Genomic DNA, 23232 nt, shown 5'->3' on the forward strand with positions numbered 1-23232 from the left:
AGACGTCCACTTCCACCTATGGGTTTTTTTAATGTGATTTAAAGTAAAAAAAATAATAAACTAACAGATATCACCATGAAACTTCCCAAGTTTATCACTCACATTAAGACAAATATTTTTTGTATTACAAGTTTTGTCAAATTTTATGTTTAAAGGTATAGTACGTAGGAATCCCCCCCCCCCCATCTAGCGGTGCGGTTGCATATCTGAACGTATTCTTGATGTTGCATTCAGGTGAAATGGGGCAGACGTCAGACAGACAACAGACGCTGCATGTAACAGGATAAACAAGCCTCTATGGGTTTTTGTTCTGAATGCAGTGATTATTTTATAGTTTTGCAGCTTTATCTGTCTAATTTGTTTTGTAGACAATTTTAAACTTTAAACTTTTAAACTTTCTTTCTTTTTTAATGTATCGGCTATAAAATCTTGTTTAATTATAATGGATTACGTCCAAAGTTAAGGCTGATTTACATTCATCCAAAGAGATTTCTGTCATTTAAACAACTCAGACTTTAAGTTTAAAGGTATAGTACGTATGAATTAAATTCCCCCATCTAGCGGTGCGGTTGCATATCTGAACGTATTCTTGATGTTGCATTCAGGTGAAATGGGGCAGACGTCAGACAGACAACAGACGCTGCATGTAACAGGATAAACAAGCGTCTATGTAAACAAGTGGTGTCCGTGACAACATGTTGTCATGGTGATGTGGTATTGTTTTACCGTCTTTCTCTGGTGGAGTAAAACGACATCCGGTTGGTTTGCCTACGGCCGTCTGCCTGACTGCACCTGAATGCAACACCGGTGCCTCCGTCCTTCCTCACACTACACAGTGGTGACGGTTTTAACAGGCCGTTTCCGTGGTTACCTACGGTCACGATGCAACATGGCCGCCTCGGTTCGGTGCGTCGCCCACTTATGTATTTGTAACGACTTGTAACAACTCATTCTAAGGAACCAGAAAGCTTTACTTTGGATGCAGCTGTGATTCACCTTCAGTCAAATACGGATTTATGAAAGACATGTTTGATTTTTGATCATAAAAAGACAAATAAGTTACATACTGGGGCTTTAAATATGTAAATGAGGCAGTATCTGATTAAATATGCGTTAATTTGCATACATTTCCAGAACAGAAATCTGAACAATGGATAAAGCTACTTTCTTTTATTTTGTTGACATATTAGAGTCTTTAGTTTTTACAGAGGAGGATTGTGGATATCTCTTTTTATCACTCTGTAAATGAGAAAATACTGTCACCAGCCCTAAAACATCTAATGTCTCCATGTTTTTAGTAATAAAATGTTGTATAAATGAGGCTGTGAATGATATATCAACAATCCCCTCTGTAAAAACCTTCAGGATATAGAAAGGGATCAAAGTGGAAGGTTTGGTGTCTGGAAGTGCTGCTGAAGCTCAGAGTCTGAGTCTGAAAAACTCTTTTTGAGAAAACGGCCTTTAAAGACTTGGACTGTAAAATTACGTAAATCATATTTTTATGATTTGGTGCGGATACAAAGGAAATGACAATTTGGATATCTCTTTTTATCACTCTGTAAATGAGAAAATAGAATAGAAATGACGTGTTTTTGCAGCAAAAACAATTTTGTCCAGGGTCATGGATGTGGTAAGAATTGAGGGAGCATCGCTGATCTGAAGGTGAAACATGGAGACGACGACATGGACAGGTGTGTGTGTGTGTGTGTGTGTGTGTGTGTGTGTGTGTGTCACTCCTCCGTCTCTTCTTCTTCCTCTTCACTGTAGTCGCTCAGAGGAAACTCACGACTCTCCTTCTGTGTGTTGTAGCTTTTCCTGTGCATCGCACACTCCTGGTCGATGATCGCCTGCAACACACACACACACACACACACACACACACACAAACACACACAAACAGACACACAGTTCATCAATAACACTAGTGTGGTGTGTGCGTATGTGTGTAATTATTGCAGGATGATTAAGTTTAAATGTTTCCTCTTTGCTTTGAAGCTTCTGATCTGTGATGAGTCTAAACACTGTGTAATGACTCCACACACACACACACACACACACACACACACACACACACAATCTGGCTCCAACATCAGAGACACACACACACTTCCTTGATCTGTCGGGGCCTGCCACCGTGTGTGTGTGTGTGTGTCAGATGTAACAACAACATCATCACTGTTTAAACCAGTGGCTCACAAACATTTTTACATCAAGGACCCGAAATTGACTCAAACTAGCCCACGGACCCACTGGTCAAAATTATGAAGCAAAACACCAGAAATACACAAATATTTGTTCTGAGATCGAAGAACGTTACTTTTTTAGTCAACATACGTTCAACTAAAGGGCCAATGGCGTGAATTTTTGGAAATATTGTAGAGGAATTTCTGGAAAAAAAGTGGTACAATTTCTTCAAAAGCGTTAAAACATTTCCAGAAAAAGTGGTAAAAACTTTCAGGAAAAAAACAGTTTTAAAAAATACAATAAAATAAAATAATAATTTCTCTAAAAAAAAAACAGAGTTTTAAAAATTTTTGAAGAAAAAGTGGTAAAATTTCTCCAAAAATACGTTTAAAAAAAATTCTAGAAAACATGGTAAAAATTCTATAAAGAAATAAAATAAAATAATAGTCTCTCAAAAAAAAAAAAGTTTAAAAATTCTAGAATTTAAAAAAATAAGTTAAAAATTTTCAAGGAAAAAGTGGTAAAAGTTCTCAAAAAATAAGTTAGAATAATAATTTCTCCCCAAAAAAAGTTAAAAAATTCTAGAAAATAATGTAAAAAATTTTCTAGAAAGAAGTGGTAAAATTTCTCAAAAAATAAGTTTAAAAAAAATTCTCAAGGACCCCACTTTGAGAACCACTGGTTTAAGGTGCTGTGCTGTGATTGGACAGTAGTTGTAGCCCCCCCCCCCCCCCCCCCCCCCCCCCGGGCCCCGAGTGGTCGGAGTCGTGTCGTGTTGCGTTCAGGTACCATTTTCTCCTCTCGGACGGCCGGGTTGCGTAACAGGAAGCAGAGCGGCGCGTACAGGATGTTGATGACGCCGATGAAGACCATGAGGCAGGGAAACCCCACGGCCTGGACCAGAGCGCCGCCGGTGGACGGACCTGCAACCACACAGGCACACGTTCAGCTCCCGTTAAAGGGATAGTTCACCCAAAATTCAAATTTCAACTCACTCATTATCTCCTCCCCCTCATGTGGACTAAGGGCTGGGAGAAGTTTCAGAGTCCTCCGTGGCTTCTCTGAGTTACAGGGGGTCTCGGCGTAGCAGTGCATGTCCATATGACGGTTGCAAATGGATACCAACTGTCTTCATAACAAAAAGACACACCAAAAAACATCCTAATACCTCCATGCTGCTCGTATGTAATGTCTGTCTTGTATTGAAAACAAGAAAGGACCCGCAACACTGTATGAGCTCCCAAATACACAAAAAATTATTAGAGGACTATAAAAAGGACAACGTTTCGAGCAGTGCGCTCTTCGTCAGGTCAATTGACATTGATCCCTTAATTGACCTGACGAAGAGCGCACTGCTCGAAACGTTGTCCTTTTTATAGTCCTCTAATACATTTTTGTATATTTGGGAGCTCATACAGTGTTGCGAGTCCTTTCTTGTTTTTGATACTCGTCTCCCTGGACTCAGCACCTGGCTGCACTTCTGGATGTGCGCAAGCCTTTTTTTGTTCCTCTTGTATTGAAGCCCCGAAATGCGAAATTGTCCCGAAAAAATTAAATAAGTCTATATTTCAAGCTTGTTTTGTAGCGGAAGTTCCTCTTCCTGGTTCGTCCAAATTTGACGAACCAGGAAGAGGAGCTTCGAGAAGCTTCCGCTACAAAACAAGCTTGAAATATAGACTTATTTAATTTTTTTCGGGACAATTTCTCATGTTGGGGCTTCAATACAAGAGGGACATTACATACGAGCAGCATGGAGGTATCTGGATGTTTTTTGGTGTGTCTTTTTGTTACGAAGACAGTTGGTATCCATTTGCAACCGTCATATGGACATGCACTGCTACGCCGAGACCCCCTGTAACTCAGAGAAGCCACGGAGGACTCTGAAACTTCAATTTTGGGTGAACTATCCCTTTAACATCACAGGTTGGATTACTTCCGTCATCGTGCTGCTAGCAGTTGAAACAGGAAGTGACCTCACCGATGGCGAAGCCCAGACACAGCGCCACGTCGGCGATGGCGTAGACGCTGCCGTAGACGGAGGCGTGGCGGATGTCGACCAGGTAACCCATGATGGCCATCATGGAGGAGTCCACCATGCCTGCACATCATCACCTTCATCATCACCTTCATCATCATCATCATCATCACCATCATCATCATTATAGACATATACGAAGACGCCGCATTGAGCGCTGAGTCGTACGTCAGCGTGTCGGCCATATTGGATGTGTCAGATCTGAACAGACTGAACTTTATAAAACACCTTTCTACAGAGAGTTGTAAGTTAAAGGGATACGCCAACATTTTTTTTTCTGTGTCTTGCCTCACTCCCGAGTCCATGACCAGCAGATAGACACCATCCTTTCAACTGTGCGTGCAGTAACAAGGGAGATAGAGCCGTATCGCCGTAATTAGCTTAGCTCAAACACTGGAAGTGTATAGGTAGTGTTAGCCTGCCTCCACCTAAAGTCGCTAATTAGCTTAGCTTCCAGTGTTTGAGCTAAGCTAATTAGCGACTTTAGGTGGAGGCAGGCTAACACTACCCATACACTTCCAGTGTTTGAGCTAAGCTAATTAGCGACTTTAGGTAGGAGGCAGGCTAACACTACCCATACACTTCCAGTGTTTGAGCTAAGCTAATTAGCGACTTTAGGTGGAGGCAGGCTAACACTACCTATACACTTCCAGCGTTTGAGCTAAGCTAATTAGCGACTTTAGGTGGAGGCAGGCTAACACTACCCATACACTTCCAGTGTTTGAGCTAAGCTAATTAGCGACTTTAGGTGGAGGCAGGCTAACACTACCCATACACTTCCAGTGTTTGAGCTAAGCTAATTAGCGACTTTAGGTGGAGGCAGGCTAACACTACCCATACACTTCCAGTGTTTGAGCTAAGCTAATTAGCGACTTTAGATAGGAGGCAGGCTAACACTACCCATACACTTCCAGTGTTTGAGCTAAGCTAATTAGCGACTTTAGGTAGGAGGCAGGCTAACACTACCTATACACTTCCAGTGTTTGAGCTAAGCTAATTAGCGACTTTAGGTAGGAGGCAGGCTAACACTACCTATACACTTCCAGTGTTTGAGCTAAGCTAATTAGCGACTTTAGGTAGGAGGCAGGCTAACACTACCCATACACTTCCAGTGTTTGAGCTAAGCTAATTAGCGACTTTAGGTGGAGGCAGGCTAACACTACCTATACACTTCCAGTGTTTGAGCTAAGCTAATTACGGTGATACGGCTCTATCTCCCTTGTTACTGCACGCACAGTCGAAAGGATGGTGTCTATCTGCTGGTCATGGACTCGGGAGTGAGGCAACCCACGACAAAAAAATGTTGGTGTATCCCTTTAACTTACAACTCTCTGTAGAAAAGTGTTTTATAAAGTTCAGTCACGAGGATGGTCTACATTTGTTGGAAATATTAATTGGGAAAAAGTCTGGCTACTACCTAATAAGTTTTTTTTTACCACCAAGGTCAAAGAGATTTCATTTAAAATGCTTCATAGATTTTACCCAACTAATCATTATATACAAAGGCTTAAGAAGGACAATGATGTGAACTGTACCCACTGTGTGTCTGTCAATGAAACCTTGGTTCATTTATTTTGGTCTTGCCCACACACCAGACAACTCTGGAGCAGACTGGCACGCTTTATCAGTGATCATATTTATCCCCAGTTTAATTTATGCTGGAAAAATGTTTTGTTTGGCTACACTGAATATGATAATATGAAAAAACTAAATTCTCAGTTTTATATGATTAATTTGTTAATTATTTTATCCAAATGTTATATACATGAGTCTAAATGTTCTGGTAAGAAGCCAAACTTCTTGGAACTGTCTGCGTGTTGGTCAATAGTATATCTCCTCTCTCTGTGATTGTGAGAATAAAAAAGCTGTTAAAACGTATAATGATCTTTGTAAGCTTTACAAAATATGTATTTAAGTTTATGTTTTTTCTGTCTTGCTGTGACTGTCATCCCCTGGCGTATTTATGATGGTTTGGTTGTGTGTTAATGACATCATCATCATCATCATCAACAGTTAATTAGGATGTATTGATTGATCACCTATGGCGAAGCCCAGACCTCCATTTGGTCCAATCAGACCGTAGATACTGGTGGCAAAAGGGACCTGCAACACACACACACACACACACACACACACATAACTGATTATTGATTGATTGATTGATTGATTGATTGATTGATTGATTGATTGATTGATTGATTGATTGATTGATTGATTGATTGATTGATTGATTGATTGATTGATTGGACAGTGACGAGTGGAGGATTGATGTTTTACTTACACACAGCAGACTGATGCCAACGATGAACATCCCTATCATGGAGCAGAGCCACCTGGAGACACACACACACACACACACAAAGACACACACACACACACACACACACACACACAAAAAAGAAATACCCATCAGCCACCTGTGCGTCTGGTTTACCTGAACCTCCTGGATCAGGTCTGAACAAGACTCAAGAGTTTCCAGAAAAGTTAATCTGTTGATCTGCTGATTAAACTGCTTCCTCTGAGACACACACACACACACACGCACACACACACACATGCACACACACACACGCACACAGACACACACACACACACACACACACACACACACACACTGACCGTCCCATCTTGTTGGCCAGGACTCCAAACAGGTTTGTTCCGATCAGGTAGGAGATGCTGGCGGGGAGGAAGGCCATACCTGCAACACACACACACACACACACACACACACACACACACACACACACACACACACAGTGACATGTGACCACCGGGCAGGATATGATGTCATCGAGTCGACAACAGGCGACCAATGAGGCGTCAGGATGGATCGTACCGTGTCGTGTTTTTTCCAGTATATATTATATATATTAAAGCAGAAGTAAGCGATCCGGTGGTTTTGGCTAATGCTGCGTTCGAGGCAGGCTTTGGAAACCGTAAATTACAGCTTCAAGTCACGACTTACGACTTTGTAGCGTTCCAGGCAACCCACTCGTGTTTTTCCGACCTGTTTTACCTGTGAAAGTCACTATAACGGCCACTCATAACTTCTGACCCGTGAACTCGTACCAGAGTTACGAGTTTCCTTGAACGCACCATAACGTCTTGTCAGCCGACGGAGTTAGCAGTGTCACTACCCGATTTGTGACAGCTACGTACGGCAACTCCACTTGGACAAACTTAGTTGAATTGACTTAGGATCACTGCCCCGTGTGCGTCGCCAGAGATGGTTTATCTTTTTATTAAAAAAAAAAAACTTTATTAGTAATGTAAATTGAGGGTTGGTTGTGGTGGTCTGGATCTTTATGCTCAGAAAACAGGAACACAGGCGACTTTTAGTGTTTACTCTCGTCTTTTCTCGCCGGCCTCATCACCATGACAACCACAAACAATCACAACTACCACAACACACTCACTGAATAAACTAAAAAGTCTGCTGCAGCTGTCTTATGACGGACCTCCGCAGGTTTTTTGTTTTTAAAAAAAAATCATTTTCACAGTACCGTATTTTAAGCAGACTTGCGATTGTACGCAAATCGGGCAGCGCCCAAATGAAGTTTGTCCAAGTGGAGTTGCCGTAGGCAGCTGTCCAAGATGGCGGCCCTGTTTTGTCACAAATCGGGTAGTGACAAGCAGCCCCCGCCCTCGTCATGGATCTATTGGTCCTCGTCCCTACGTCACCACATTCAGGCGCATCCCTTGGCTGCACACACAGAGAGGACTGCCCCTTTATGCCGTTCTCTCTCCTCATTGGATAAAGGTTGTAGGATACAAGGAAAGTTTTCTCCTGGGCTCAGAGCAGAGCAGAGTGACTGACAGACCCGTGTTTCAGACCAAACACTCTATAGAAGTGATTGCTGTCGGAAGATACAACTATTTAAGACTTAGATTAACACAAACATATAGCTTACTTCTGCTTTAAACAATAGTATTTGAATTAAAAAAAAGAAAAGAGAAAAGGATGGATCGTACCAAGCTGCCATTTGGGGGAGCACATGGTCTGCAGCATCCAGATGGGCAGCGTGGGCTCCAGGATGGCCACGCCCATGTTGGCGAAACACAGAGACCCTGAACACACCACGACATCGGTTATTAGCAGCTCCTTAAAGGGACAGTTCAACATTTTAGGCAGATTGGCCCCATTGCCATAATCCCAGTAGGTTCGTTACCTTTAATTGTCGGTGCAAGCTGTTTTTAGAACGGCGGAGCAGAGCCGTGAGCTGCTCAGAGCTACGCTACAGAGGAGGCTCATTATGGGATTTCTTTGTTGGTTTCCCTCATCGAACTCATCAAATACACAATCCAACAACTCCACAACGCTCTGGTGGACAAGTTGTGAGCTGCACATTCACCACGCTATGAGATAATAACACAACGTTACCACACAGAGTTGTTTTAGAGGGAAATTCATGCAAAACCGCTGAGGCACGTTGCCTTCAGGGACAGTTTTTCATCAACAGTCTCTGTATTTCCCTCTAAAACAACTCTGTGTGGTAACGTTGTGTTATTATCTCATAGCGTGGTGAATGTGCAGCTCACAACTTGTCCACCAGAGCGTTGTGGAGTTGTTGGATTGTGTATTTGATGAGTTTGATGAGGGAAACCAACAAAGAAATCCCATAATGAGCCTCCGTAGCGTAGCTCTGAGCAGCTCACGGCTCTGCTCCGCCGTTCTAAAAACAGCTTGCACCGACAATTAAAGGTAACGAACCTACTGCTATGACTATAGGGATTATGGCAATGGGCCAATTTGACAAGATGTTGAACTATCATTGTGGTTAGATATTCTAAACTGGCTAAGACCAATCAAAAAAGAAGATTTTGATTTTTTCTTTTTTTCTTTTTTAAATAAAGTGCGAAGCCAATTTCTTTTTGGAAAAATTATCGCTACAAATCGAGATGAGGTAGAAAAGCATGACAAAAAATGGGTAAAACTTTAAGTTTGATTAAATGTATACTGAGTAGTAACTGTTAATCAAATTTTTGTATTTTTAGATCCTTTTTGATTTGTTTTTAACCCTTTTCTTCCCTGTTTTGTTTGTTTGTTCTTGTCAGTGGTGTTACATTTGTGTATTTAAATTCTTATGTCATTGCCTGTTTACATTTTTAAAGGTATAGTACGTAGGAATTCCCCCCATCTAGCGGTGCGGTTGCATATCTGAACGTATTCTTGATGTTGCATTCAGGTGAAATCGGGCAGACGTCAGACAGACAACAGACGATAAAAAATGGCGATGCAACATGGCCGCCTCGGTTCGGTGCGTCGCCCACTTATGTATTTGTAACGACTTGTAACAACTCATTCTAAGGAACCAGAAAGCTTCATTTGGATGCAGCTGTGATTCACCTTCAGTCAAACACGGATTTATGAAAGACAGGTTTGATTTTTGATCATAAAAAGACAAATAAGTTACAGACTGGGGCTTTAAAAACAACAACAACAACAAGACAGGAGGTGGATGGTAAATACAATTATTCTTTTGGGGAAAATATTTATATTCAAGGCCCAATCAGAAAAGGAACTTGATTTAGAAGCCAATTTCTTTTGGAAAAATTATAGCAACAAATCGAGATGAGGGAGAAAAGCATAACAAAAAATGGAGAAAACTTTAAGTTTGATTAAATGTATACTGAGTAGCCTAGTAACTGTCTATCTAATTTTTGCATTTTTAGATCCTTTTTGGTTTGTTTTTAACCCTTTAAGCTGTGATTCACCTTCAGTGAAATACGAATTTATGAAAGACAGATTTGATTTTTGATCATAAAAAGACAAATAAGTTACATACTGGGGCTTTAAATATGTAAATGAGGCAATATCTAATTAAATATGCGCTAATTTGCATACATTTTCCAGAACTGAAATCTGAATAATGGATAAATATTCTTGTTGACATATTAGAGTCAGAAGTTTTTACAGAGGAGGGTTTTGGATATCTCTTTTTATCACTCTGTAAATGAGAAAATACTGTCACCAGCCCTTTAAAAAGCCATAGAGCCCCATAGAAATAACGTGTTTGTGTGTGTGTGTGTTGTTGCGTCTCACCTGCGCTGACCAGGATGTACGGGTCCTTCAGCAGCGTCAGCAGCGGCGTTCCCTCCACACTCTGAAACACACACACACACACACACACACACACACACGGCCCAGACGGTCAGAGCTCCGCCCCCTGACGGCCTCGCAGCCAATCAGAGCACAGCACGCTTTAACGTAGTAGGACTCACTCACCCCAGGAGAGATCTTTGAGGGCTGCAGGATACACAGCTGCAGCGCTGCAACGCACACACACACACACACACACACACTGCGTCAGGGATTCAACACGTGCTTTTATTTTATTTTATTTTTTTAATGGGAACAGGCATATACAATGTATAAACCGACAATACACTGACCAATAAACAAACAGACAGAGCAGACTCAACAACACAACAAAGACATGACCAAAACAGGACAGAACAATAAAAAAAATAATAAATAAATAAATACACGCACAAGAAAATAAAACTAAACTAAACTAAAAAACAAAACTACAACCAAAAAAAAAGGATGTGAAACTACTAAAATTAAATTAACAGTAACTACTTAGTATACCTTCACTCAAAAGTAAGTTTTTCCCATTTTTTGTTATGCATTTCTATCTTATCTTGATTGGATGTGATAATTTTTTCCAAAAGAAATTGGCGTCGCACATAATTTCTAAAAAAAAACAAATTCAAAAGTGTTTTTGTTTGGGTCTTAAAAATAAATATTTTCCCCAAAAGGATGATCGTGTTTACAATCTGTGGGCATTTTATCTCCAGTACTCCCAACTAAATATTTAGTGGTGTAAATCGAAGTGAATATTTTTGGGTCTTAGCCACTTTTGAATGTCTAACCAAAATCTGACTACATGTGTAGGCTACAGTAAAAGAATAAATGTAACTGATCCTCCACTTCTTCATTGCAAAATGTACGTAATGGAGAGTGGTTAAAATATGTGTTAAAAATATTTAATTGTTTATTTGTGGCGGTAATTCTATAAAAAATCTTAATTTGAAAAATTCTAGAATATGAATCAATTGTTCTTCTATAAATGGACCTAAAATAATCTTTCCAGGGAATCAAAGTGTTAAACTGCTTTTATTTTGGCGGGGTGTCGTGGTTCTGGTCTCACCTCCGTCGAACAGAGCCAGGAAGGCCAGGATCAGGAAGGGAGCGCTCTTCCCCACAAACTCGTACATCACACTGCCGAACGGAGCGCCGACTGGAACACACACACACACACACACACACATTCTTTGAAGTTAAAGGGATAATGAGGAGTTTCTATTTGGTTATAAAAAAGTCTGATATTAATGTGGATGAATCTACGTTACCACTTGTTAATGGTCCATTTTAGATAAATCTATGGTTTTGTCTCTATGGTTATTTTGTTATTATTAGTGGTGGTGGAAATGCTGGGCGAGCCGACCAGCGTTTCTTTACTTTCGGTTTCGTGGCGAGTCATGAGAATAACGCCGCCGTATGAATCTCCGTTTATGGTGGGAACTACGACGGTATGTGATCGTCTTCCAACCTCTGACTTTAATTCTTGATGAATGAAAACATGAGTCTGTCTTGCGCCGGTCAAAGAATTTCACGGTGCGGAGGCTCATAAATGTAGTGAGAAAACACTTCGCTTTTACAAAACTCCTCGTTGTCCCTTTAAATAGTAAACTCAGGTTCAAGAGCAGAACTTACCACTTTTTTTCCCAGAAAGTCCTCTACAATATTTCCAAAAATTCACACCATTGGCCCTAATTTGAACGTACATGGACTAAAAAACGTTCTTCAGTCTCAGAACAAATATTTGTGTATTTCTGGTGTTTGCTTCAAAATTTTGTCCGATGGGGGTCCGTTTCAGTTTAATTTTCAGCTAAATTTTAAAAGAAAATACCTATATAGGCCGCACTTGAATATAAGCTGCAGGTTTTCATGTTGTAACATGAGATATTTCCACAGAAAGACAGTAGGGAACTGTGACAGTCTGTTCTGGTTACGCTCCTCTCCAATAAATGGAGCGGTGGAAAACGTTACATAACATATACGATGTTACGGCGTGTGTGTTTGTGTCGTCTTAACCGTCACAAACAAAAGATTAGGGGTTACGGAGCGCATTTGTGTTGCGGTGCAGAGAGGAGAGCTGGGAGACCGGGGCGGGGAAGAAAGTAGCAGCTTATAGTCCGGAAAGTAGGGTAGCTATTAGCGCCCAACACAAAAAGGTCCATAAAACTACACAACAACCCTTTAATATTCCTCCACACTGCTCGTCCACTGCAATCCAAGAGTCCTGAAGGGAGATAGTCCAGAGTTTACTGGAAACAGGACTGTTTATGCTGTAAAAATGTCCTCAATGAGGTAGTTTCCAGTAAACTCTGGACTACCTCCCTTCAGGACACTTGGATTGCAGTGGACGAGCAGTGTGGAGGAATATTAAAGGGTTGTTGTGTAGTTTTATAGTGGGGCAGATAACTGCAAAATTACAGGAGAATCGTTCACTTCTGGAAACAAGCACCAAAATTGGCACACATACTCCTTAGGGATTGCTCTTTTGATAAAACCTGTTAGCCACCTAAAAATTAAAGATGGTGACCATTTTTCAAGATGGCCGCCATTGAATACACAGTAAAATTGCATTTCGGAATACAATCGCAAAGACTTGTCCTATTTTAATGATCTTGGTGTCAAATAATACATTTTTCACTATGCAGAATCCAAATTTGGACCCGTGGACTTACTCACTGGCTTCCTTGTACCATATATCAGTCCTGGAATCCTAATATTATGCTAAATTAGAGGTTAATTATGTCTGACTCTGCTAAAATGCATGGTAGTGTATATCGTAGTAGCGTTAGAGGTTTAGTATGTGTAGCATATTCCTGTACTAGGCTTCCAAGCTGGATATGACACAATTAGGTGTGTATGTGTATTTGATACCAAGATCATTAAAATAGGACAAGTCTTTGCGATTGTATTCCAAAATGCAATTTTACTGTGTATTCAATGGCGGCCATCTTGAAAAATGGCCGCCATCTTAAATTTTTAGGTGGCTAACAGGTTTTATCAAAAGAAAAGAGCAATCCCTAAGGAGTATGTGTGCCAATTTTGGTGCTTGTTTCCAGAAGTGAACGATTATTACAGTTATCTGCCCCACTATATGGACGTTTTTGTGTCAGTCCCTCTCATATAAAGTTGTGGTTGGACTAGGAACCGGCCTCCCGGGTCTCCAGAGGACCTTTGAGGAATAAAAAACTACTCCGGAGTATTCATCAGCATGAGGGGGAGTCACTAATGACTGAATTTCATTTTTTTTGGTGAACTATTCCTTTAAAATATTATTAAAACTCACACTGTTGTTGTGGCGTGAAACAAGGAACGAGTGACATGAGTGTGTGTGTGTGTGTGTCTCACTCAGGACGCCCAGAGCCAGTCCTCCCAGTGCGATCCCCATGGCGATGCCTCTCTCCTCGTCGTCTGTGTACACACTGGCCAACATCCCCAGACCTACACACACACACACACACACACACACACACACACACACACACACACACACACACACACACACACACACACACACACACAATTCAGTTCAACTTTGGATGTAAATGTCAACTGAAAAGTGTGTGTGTGTGTGTGTGTGTCTGTGTGTGTGTGTGTGTGTGTGTGTGTGTGTGTGTGTGTGTCTGTGTGTGTGTGTGTGTGTGTGTGTGTGTGTGTGTGTGTGTGTGTGTGTGTGTGTGTGTCTGTGTGTGTGTGTGTGTGTGTGTGACCTGCCACGGAGGAGAAGGACGAGCCGATTCCCTGCAGAGAGCGAGCGAAGAACAACAGAGCGTAGGTCCCTGAGAACGCAAACACTGACACACACACACACACACACACACACACACACACACACACACACACACAGTGAATACACTTCTTTATTGAAAACACACTTCTGTCTCCCTCTTTCTTTCTTCTATTTTTCTTTCTTTCTTTCTTTCTTTCTTTCTTTCTTTCTTTCTTTCTTTCTTTCTTTCTTTCTTCCCCTTTCTGTCCTCGCTCTCTTTCTTTCTTTCTTTCTTTCTCCCCCTTTCTATCCTCGCTCTCTTTCTTTCTTTCTTTCTTTCTTTCTTTCTTTCTTTCTTTTTTCTTTCTTTCTCCCCCTTTCTTTCTTCTATTTTTCTTTCTTTCTTCTCTCTTTCTTTCTTTCTTTCTTTCTTCCCCTTTCTGTCCTCGCTCTCTTTCTTTCTTTCTTTCTTTCTTTCTTTCTCTCTTTCTTTCTTTTTTCTTTCTTTCTTTCTCTCTTTCTTTCTTTTTTCTTTCTTTCTTTCTCCCTCTTTCTTTTTTCTATTTTTCTTTCTTTCTTCCCTCTTTCTTTCTTTCTTTCTCCCCCTTTCTGTCCTCGCTCTCTTTCTTTCTTTCTTTCTTTCTTTCTCTCTTTCTTTCTTTCTTTCTTTCTTTCTTTCTCTCTTTCTTTCTTTTTTCTTTCTTTCTTTCTCCCCCTTTCTGTCCTCGCTCTCTTTCTTTCTTTCTTCTCTCTTTCTCTCTTTCTTTCTTTCTTTCTTTCTTTCTTTCTCTCTTTCTTTCTTTTTTCTTTCTTTCTTTCTCCCTCTTTCTTTGTTCTCTTTTTCTTTCTTTCTTCTCTCTCTCTTTCTTTCTTTCCTCTCTCCCTCTCTCTTCTTTTACTAGTTCACAGGTAAATGTGTTTTTATGTTGACGGTGTGTGGTGTGTGTGTGTGTGTGTGTGTGTGTGTGTGTGTGTGTGTGTGTGTGTGTGTGTGTGTGTGTGTGTGTGTGTGTGTGTGTGTGTGTGTGTGTGTGTGTGTGTGTGTCTCTTACTGATGGTCGACACAAACATGATGATGAATCCAGCGAACATGGGGATGTGGTACCCGACCCTTCAGAGAGAGAGAGATGGTTAACGTTTAGCTTTTAGAAAGTAACTAGTTACAGTTACTAGTTACTAGTTACTATAGTTACTGGAACTAACCAACTCACTCAGTATCCCTCCGCCTGTGTGGAGGAGGAGGGATACAGAGGAGCAGCGCTGCCTCGGGGCTCCGTTGGTACAGAAATCACTAGTTACATCAATAAATAAATGTTTTACGATGAACCGACCGGTCTGCATTAAAGGACAATTCCGGGCAAATTCAACTTGGGTTTGAATTTCAAAAAATGTTCAAACAAAGGAGCGCTTCGTGCCGTGGACTCGTTGTTTAAAAAGAGGTGCTCTTTGGAAAGGGATCAATGATGTGAGAAAACAAAAGAAAAATTCCAAGGCACTCTCTTAACTATAAAATGCCTTTATTAAATTATGGCATGGTCAAAATGACAATTAAAAATGACAATTAAATGCGTCAGAGTTTTTAATTGTCATTTTGACCATGCCATAATTTAATAAAGGCATTTTATAGTTAAGAGAGTGCCTTGGGTTTGAATTTATTTACTTCAACAAGCCGACATGTTTGTAAAACTAGATCTAATTCAAAGTCTGGCGGAGTCGAGACCCAAGTTGACGCTCGGTGTGTTCAGGTGCAGTGGGAGCTCCCGTTTGTGTCATAAACACAGGAATATCAACTCTGGACTTGCTTCAAGTAAATAAACTTCTGGGTGCATGTTTGAGTCTCCATCTGACGCTGTCTGTGGCTTTGAGGGATGGAAACAGCCTAAGCAGCAGAACTTCAAAACCTTCAGATTCCTTCTTTCAGACCTAAAATGTTAGGAACATACAGCCTGAGTTGAATTTGCCCGGAATGGTCCTTTAAGTCTTATTTCTTGATCCTGCCCCAAGTTCCTTTAAGAGGGTTTATTTAAAAAAAGGTGGGGAGTTTATATAGAAACATGATGGGATGGAAGGTACTGGTTATGGATTAGAACCGATAACGGGGGAAACAGTAACTTCTTCGATTACTGTAACTGAAAAAAGTAACTCCGTGAGTAACTTAGTAACTCCGGTTGCTAGGTTACCTGTTGGTGAGCGGGCCGACGAACGGATTGACCATGAGCTGGACCAGAGCTTTGGAGGCGAACAGCAGCCCCACCCTCACGTTCTCCTCCTCCAGAAACCGACTGTCCTGCAGGCAGGGGGGGGGCTGAGGGGGATATTAAAGGGGTAGTTCACCCAAAATTCAAATTGCACTCATTATCTACTCACCCTCATGTGGACTGAGGATGTGGACTTCAGAGTCCTCCGTGGCTTCTCTGAGTTACAGGGGGTCTCGGCGTAGCAGTGCATGTCCATATAAAGGTTGCAAATGGATACCAACTGTCTTCGTAACAAAAAGACACACCAAAAAACATCCAAATACCTCCATGCTGCTCGTATGTAATGTCCGTCTTGTATTGAAGCCCCGAAATGTGAAATTGTTCCGAAAAAAATTAAATAAGTAAAGATATGGACGGACCAGGAAGAGGAGCTTCCGCTACAAAACAAGCTTGAAATATAGACTTACTCTTTTTTCGGGACAATTTCTCATGTCAGGGCTTCAATACAAGACGGACATTACATACGAGCAGCATGGAGGTATTTGGATGTTTTTTGGTGTGTCTTTTTGTTAAGAAGACAGTTGGTATCCATTTGCAACCGTCATAAGGACATGCACTGCTACGTCGAGACCCCCTGTAACTCAGAGAAGCCACGGAGGACTCTGAAACTTCTCCCAGCCCTTAGTCCACATGAGGGGGAGGAGGAGATAATGAGTGAAATTTCAATTTTGAGTGAACTATTCCTTTAACAACAGTGACTGGTTATTGATCATTGATTATTGATTGGTGCTGACCACCCACCGTGGTCTCGTTGGCCTGCAGCAGGTCTGTGGCAGCGGCGGTCGTTGCCTCCTGCAGCCTGAAGGTGGCGTTGTCAAACAGAGACACCAGAGGGGGGAGGGGGGAGGAGGAGGCCAGCGAGCCCAGGCGAGGTGCACCGTGGCTGGGCAGAGGGAGCAGCGAGGGCTGGGCGGTCTGGAGCTCCGGACCGGGATGCTCCATCGCATAGAGGAAGGTGGGAATGATGGGAACTGAGGGAGGAAACGGAGAGGTATTGATCAGGGGATTGATTGATTGAACATATTTTTTTTCGTGTCTTGCCTCACTCCCGAGTCCATGACCAGCAGATAGACACCATCCTTTCGACTGTGCGTGCAGTAACAAGGGAGATAGAGCCGTATCGCCCGTAATTAGCTTAGCTCAAACACTGGAAGTGTATAGGTAGTGTTAGCCTGCCTCCACCTAAAGTCGCTAATTAGCTTAGCTCAAACACTGGAAGTGTATAGGTAGTGTTAGCCTGCCTCCACCTAAAGTCACTAATTAGCTTAGCTCAAACACTGGAAGTGTATAGGTAGTGTTAGCCTGCCTCCACCTAAAGTCACTAATTAGCTTAGTGTGTTGGTCACAACGGCTAGCTTGAGTAGCGCCAAATTTGTCCCCACAAAACTGTAAACAGCTGGTATTTAGACAAATTAACGACACACTGCTGATCTAAACGGCTACTTTCTCTCCTAAACATGTTTGAAATGTGGATAAAGTGATGTATTTACAGAGTTTAGAGCTAAAATGAAACCAGCTTCTGACTGCTGATTTCAGCTCGGGTAGGAGGCAGGCTAACACTACCCATACACTTCCAGTGTTTGAGCTAAGCTAATTAGTGACTTTAGGTGGAGGCAGGCTAACACTACCCATACACTTCCAGTGTTTGAGCTAAGCTAATTAGTGACTTTAGGTGGAGGCAGGCTAACACTACCCATACACTTCCAGTGTTTGAGCTAAGCTAATTAGTGACTTTAGGTGGAGGCAGGCTAACACTACCCATACACTTCCAGTGTTTGAGCTAAGCTAATTAGCGACTTTAGGTGGAGGCAGGCTAACACTACCCATACACTTCCAGTGTTTGAGCTAAGCTAATTAGCGACTTTAGGTGGAGGCAGGCTAACACTACCCATACACTTCCAGTGTTTGAGCTAAGCTAATTAGCGACTTTAGGTGGAGGCAGGCTAACACTACCCATACACTTCCAGTGTTTGAGCTAAGCTAATTAGCGACTTTAGGTGGAGGCAGGCTAACACTACCCATACACTTCCAGTGTTTGAGCTAAGCTAATTAGCGACTTTAGGTGGAGGCAGGCTAACACTACCCATACACTTCCAGTGTTTGAGCTAAGCTAATTAGCGACTTTAGGTGGAGGCAGGCTAACACTACCCATACACTTCCAGTGTTTGAGCTAAGCTAATTAGCGACTTTAGGTGGAGGCAGGCTAACACTACCTATACACTTCCAGTGTTTGAGCTAAGCTAATTACGGGCGATACGGCTCTATCTCCCTTGTTACTGCACACACAGTCGAAAGGATGGTGTCTATCTGCTGGTCATGGACTCGGGAGTGAGGCAAGACACGAAAAAAATATTTAGATAAAGGTTATGAAATGAAATGATTGATTGATTGAAACTTTGAAGCTGTAAAACAGAGAGGGTTCGTTCCAGCGTTTAGTCACGTCCGAGGATAAAAGAGCAGGAAGAGGAGAAGAGACTGAGGGAGACAAGACAGGCTTTTAAAGGCCGAGGTCAAGAGGTGTGTGTGTGTGTGTGTGTGTGTGTGTGTGTGTGTATGTGTGACCTCTGCAGCCTTTACTTTAGCTCTGACTCTAACATTTGACGACAGTTCTGCCCTCCAGAGCTTCTCACTGCGTCACTGAGACACAAGACGTGGACAGTGTAAGTGTGTGTGTGTAAGTGTGTATTTAAGTGTCTGTGTGTGTGTGTGTGTGTGTGTGTGTGTGTGTGTGTGTGTGTGTGTGTGTGAGTGTGAGTGTGTGTATACTCACCGACCACAGTGAACAACATGTTGTCGAGCAGCAGAGCGACACACACAACCACCAGGACGAGTCTGGGAGAACCTCGACTCTGATGGAGCCACGCCATGTCTACAACCCAAACACACAATGTTACATAGTAGCCTACTGTATATCATGTTAAAGACCCTTCAAAATAAAGGTACATGTTCGTAATAAAGCTCCTCCAAAATAAAAGTAGATGTTTGTGTTAAAGCTCCATACAGTATAAAGGTAGATGTTTGTGTTAAAGCTCCATACAGTATAAAGGTAGATGTTTGTGTTAAAGCTCCATACAGTATAAAGGTAGATGTTTGTGTTAAAGCTCCATACAGTATAAAGGTAGATGTTTGTGTTAAAGCTCCATACAGTATAAAGGTAGATGTTTGTGTTAAAGCTCCATACAGTATAAAGGTAGATGTTTGTGTTAAAGCTCCATACAGTATAAAGGTAGATGTTTGTATTAAAGCTCCTTCAGTATAAAGGTAGATGTTTGTGTTAAAGCTCCATACAGTATAAAGGTAGATGTTTGTGTTAAAGCTCCATACAGTATAAAGGTAGATGTTTGTGTTAAAGCTCCATACAGTATAAAGGTAGATGTTTGTGTTAAAGCTCCATACAGTATAAAGGTAGATGTTTGTATTAAAGCTCCTTCAGTATAAAGGTAGATGTTTGTGTTAAAGCTCCATACAGTATAAAGGTAGATGTTTGTGTTAAAGCTCCTTCAAAATAAAGGTAGATGTTTGTATTAAAGCTCCTTCAAAATAAAGGTAGATGTTTGTGTTAAAGCTCCATACAGTATAAAGGTAGATGTTTGTATTAAAGCTCCTTCAGTATAAAGGTAGATGTTTGTGTTAAAGCTCCATACAGTATAAAGGTAGATGTTTGTGTTAAAGCTCCATACAGTATAAAGGTAGATGTTTGTGTTAAAGCTCCATACAGTATAAAGGTAGATGTTTGTGTTAAAGCTCCTTCAAAATAAAGGTAGATGTTTGTATTAAAGCTCCATACAGTATAAAGGTAGATGTTTGTGTTAAAGCTCCATACAGTATAAAGGTAGATGTTTGTATTAAAGCTCCTTCAGTATAAAGGTAGATGTTTGTGTTAAAGCTCCATACAGTATAAAGGTAGATGTTTGTGTTAAAGCTCCTTCAAAATAAAGGTAGATGTTTGTATTAAAGCTCCTTCAAAATAAAGGTAGATGTTTGTGTTAAAGCTCCATACAGTATAAAGGTAGATGTTTGTATTAAAGCTCCTTCAAAATAAAGGTAGATGTTTGTGTTAAAGCTCCATACAGTATAAAGGTAGATGTTTGTATTAAAGCTCCATACAGTATAAAGGTAGATGTTTGTGTTAAAGCTCCATACAGTATAAAGGTAGATGTTTGTGTTAAAGCTCCTTCAAAATAAAGGTAGATGTTTGTGTTAAAGCTCCATACAGTATAAAGGTAGATGTTTGTGTTAAAGCTCCTTCAAAATAAAGGTAGATGTTTGTGTTAAAGCTCCATACAGTATAAAGGTAGATGTTTGTATTAAAGCTCCTTCAGTATAAAGGTAGATGTTTGTATTAAAGCTCCATACAGTATAAAGGTAGATGTTTGTGTTAAAGCTCCTTCAGTATAAAGGTAGATGTTTGTGTTAAAGCTCCATACAGTATAAAGGTAGATGTTTGTATTAAAGCTCCTTCAGTATAAAGGTAGATGTTTGTGTTAAAGCTCCATACAGTATAAAGGTAGATGTTTGTATTAAAGCTCCATACAGTATAAAGGTAGATGTTTGTGTTAAAGCTCCATACAGTATAAAGGTAGATGTTTGTGTTAAAGCTCCATACAGTATAAAGGTAGATGTTTGTGTTAAAGCTCCATACAGTATAAAGGTAGATGTTTGTATTAAAGCTCCTTCAGTATAAAGGTAGATGTTTGTGTTAAAGCTCCATACAGTATAAAGGTAGATGTTTGTATTAAAGCTCCATACAGTATAAAGGTAGATGTTTGTGTTAAAGCTCCATACAGTATAAAGGTAGATGTTTGTGTTAAAGCTCCATACAGTATAAAGGTAGATGTTTGTGTTAAAGCTCCATACAGTATAAAGGTAGATGTTTGTATTAAAGCTCCTTCAGTATAAAGGTAGATGTTTGTGTTAAAGCTCCATACAGTATAAAGGTAGATGTTTGTATTAAAGCTCCTTCAGTATAAAGGTAGATGTTTGTATTAAAGCTCCTTCAGTATAAAGGTAGATGTTTGTGTTAAAGCTCCATACAGTATAAAGGTAGATGTTTGTGTTAAAGCTCCATACAGTATAAAGGTAGATGTTTGTGTTAAAGCTCCATACAGTATAAAGGTAGATGTTTGTGTTAAAGCTCCATACAGTATAAAGGTAGATGTTTGTATTAAAGCTCCTTCAAAATAAAGGTAGATGTTTGTGTTAAAGCTCCATACAGTATAAAGGTAGATGTTTGTGTTAAAGCTCCATACAGTATAAAGGTAGATGTCCATGTGTAGTGTGATTATAAAGCAGCTCTAGGTTCTATATTAAAACTGTGAAAGTATCAAAGCCTCAGTCCACAGAGAAATGCACACAGCCTGTATTCAGAAACTGAGCCTTAAAACCAGCCGTCAGGACTTCCTGTCACTTTGTGATGTCACAACTAAGCCCCACCCCCTCACCACCACCTGGACAACACCATCCAACAATAACAACTTGCAGGATTTGGTTTCTCTGAGTGTTTTATTCTGAAATTTGCTCTGTTTTTTTATTGGATCGCTTTAGAAAACAGTCAGCCAATCAGAAGAGAAGCTCAGAGCCTCCTCCTCTCTTCTGATTGGCTGACACCGACCTGTTGTTTCTAAGGAGCTCTGAGGAGATGGAAACCTCCATCCAGAGCTTTTGCAGTGCTTCAGTATCCTTCAGAATAAAGATAGATGTTTGTGTTTAAGCCCCTTCAAAATAAGGTTTAGGTTTAGTATCTCAGTGAAGGGAGAATGAACCAGGAATCGAACCGTCGACCCTCGTTACTCTAAGTGGTTGTTACCAGAACCTGTTTGCCTCGTTCAGACAGATGTTCTGTGCTCGGTAACATCTGGTTAATGACATCACTGATCACTGGTCTCTGAGCTGCAGGCAGACGCAGCGCTCCCTCCTATCGCTGCTGATCTTTAATAAAACTACACGATGCTCTGTTGTTATTATCACAGGCTCCAGATATTAGTCTGATCCACGTGGCTCCACCGGCTCGGCTGCACAGGACGTGGATCAATCCGCCGCTGAAAATGTAGTCCCCAACATCTACAGTGAACAGCTGTTTTTGTAACAAACCCAAATGAGCTTGTTTCCTCTATGCAGGGCCGTTGCTAGGAATTCTGGGCCCCCTTAAAGAATACTAAAGTGGGCCCCTCCCCCTAACTTTTCCTTTTTCTTTTTCTTAGACTACGTATGTATTATCGTTTTTTATTTAGCCTACTTTGTTTTGATGCTAATGCAGCATTACACTGCAAAAACTCAAGTATCTTAGCAAGAATATTTGTCTTATTTCTAGTCAAAATGTCATTTCTAGTCAAAACAAATCTCATTATACTTAAAATAAGACACATCATATTAAAAGTAGCTTGTTTTAATACACTTTTTACTCCTTTCAAGCATATTTTCACTTGGAATAAGTAGAAAAAATCTGATAGTGGAGCAAGTTTTTCTTCCTTATTACAAGCACAAAAAACTTACTTTCACTGGCAGATTTTTCTACTTATTTCAAGTGAAAATTTGTTTGAAACAAGTGCAAATAATCGGAAAAAAAAGTTCATTTTTAGGTAATGAGTCTTATTTTAAGTGGAAAGAGATTAGCTTTGACTAGAAATTAGACATTTGGACAAGAAATAAGACAAATATTCTTGGAAAGATGTAGAGTTTTTACAGTGTACTATGAGTATTAGTCAGGGTCTTACGCAGAATAAATCAGTCATACAAAGATTAGACTACTGGGGTTTTTTATGGGCCCCACTGGGCGCTGGGCCCCTAGAGTTATCATCACCTTTCTCCCCTATACAACGGCCCTGCCTCTGTGACATCTGATGTCGTTTGTTTTGAAGCTAAAACCATCCAAATAAATGTTTTCAATATTTCTGTTGTTGCTCGGTCAGTAGAACAACAGACTGTAGCTGAATCTGTCGTGTAGTTTCCTATCTACACGATGTTC

General features: G+C 40.8%; 1 protein-coding gene across 2 annotated transcripts; it reads right to left on the minus strand.

The window, feature by feature from the left end:
- Positions 1 to 1673: 1673 nt before the first annotated feature.
- On the minus strand, positions 1674 to 19136 carry slc18a1 (solute carrier family 18 member A1). 2 transcript variants are annotated; one of them, XM_085788058.1, is made up of 17 exons: positions 19039 to 19136; positions 17006 to 17239; positions 16962 to 16966; positions 16191 to 16315; positions 15063 to 15121; positions 14012 to 14095; positions 13650 to 13742; positions 11374 to 11463; positions 10446 to 10489; positions 10263 to 10323; positions 8192 to 8287; positions 6839 to 6917; positions 6501 to 6552; positions 6259 to 6322; positions 4163 to 4282; positions 2974 to 3107; positions 1674 to 1847 (listed from the first exon to the last, which is right to left on the minus strand). In XM_085788058.1, the coding sequence occupies exons 1-17, from the start codon at positions 19133 to 19135 to the stop codon at positions 1731 to 1733; spliced, it is 1554 nt and encodes a 517-aa protein (XP_085644184.1). In that variant the 5' UTR covers position 19136; the 3' UTR covers positions 1674 to 1730. The 2 variants fall into 2 exon arrangements, with proteins under 2 accessions (XP_085644184.1, XP_085644183.1); XM_085788057.1 differs by lacking the exon at positions 16962 to 16966 and having other exon boundaries at positions 13650 to 13775; positions 13913 to 14095; positions 17010 to 17239.
- Between the last annotated feature and the right edge of the window lie 4096 nt (positions 19137 to 23232).

The sequence above is a fragment of the Trachurus japonicus genome, chromosome 9, assembly GCF_045865225.1.
Source record: "Trachurus japonicus isolate A0001 chromosome 9, Traja_1.0".
NCBI classification, from domain to species: Eukaryota; Metazoa; Chordata; class Actinopteri; order Carangiformes; family Carangidae; genus Trachurus; species Trachurus japonicus.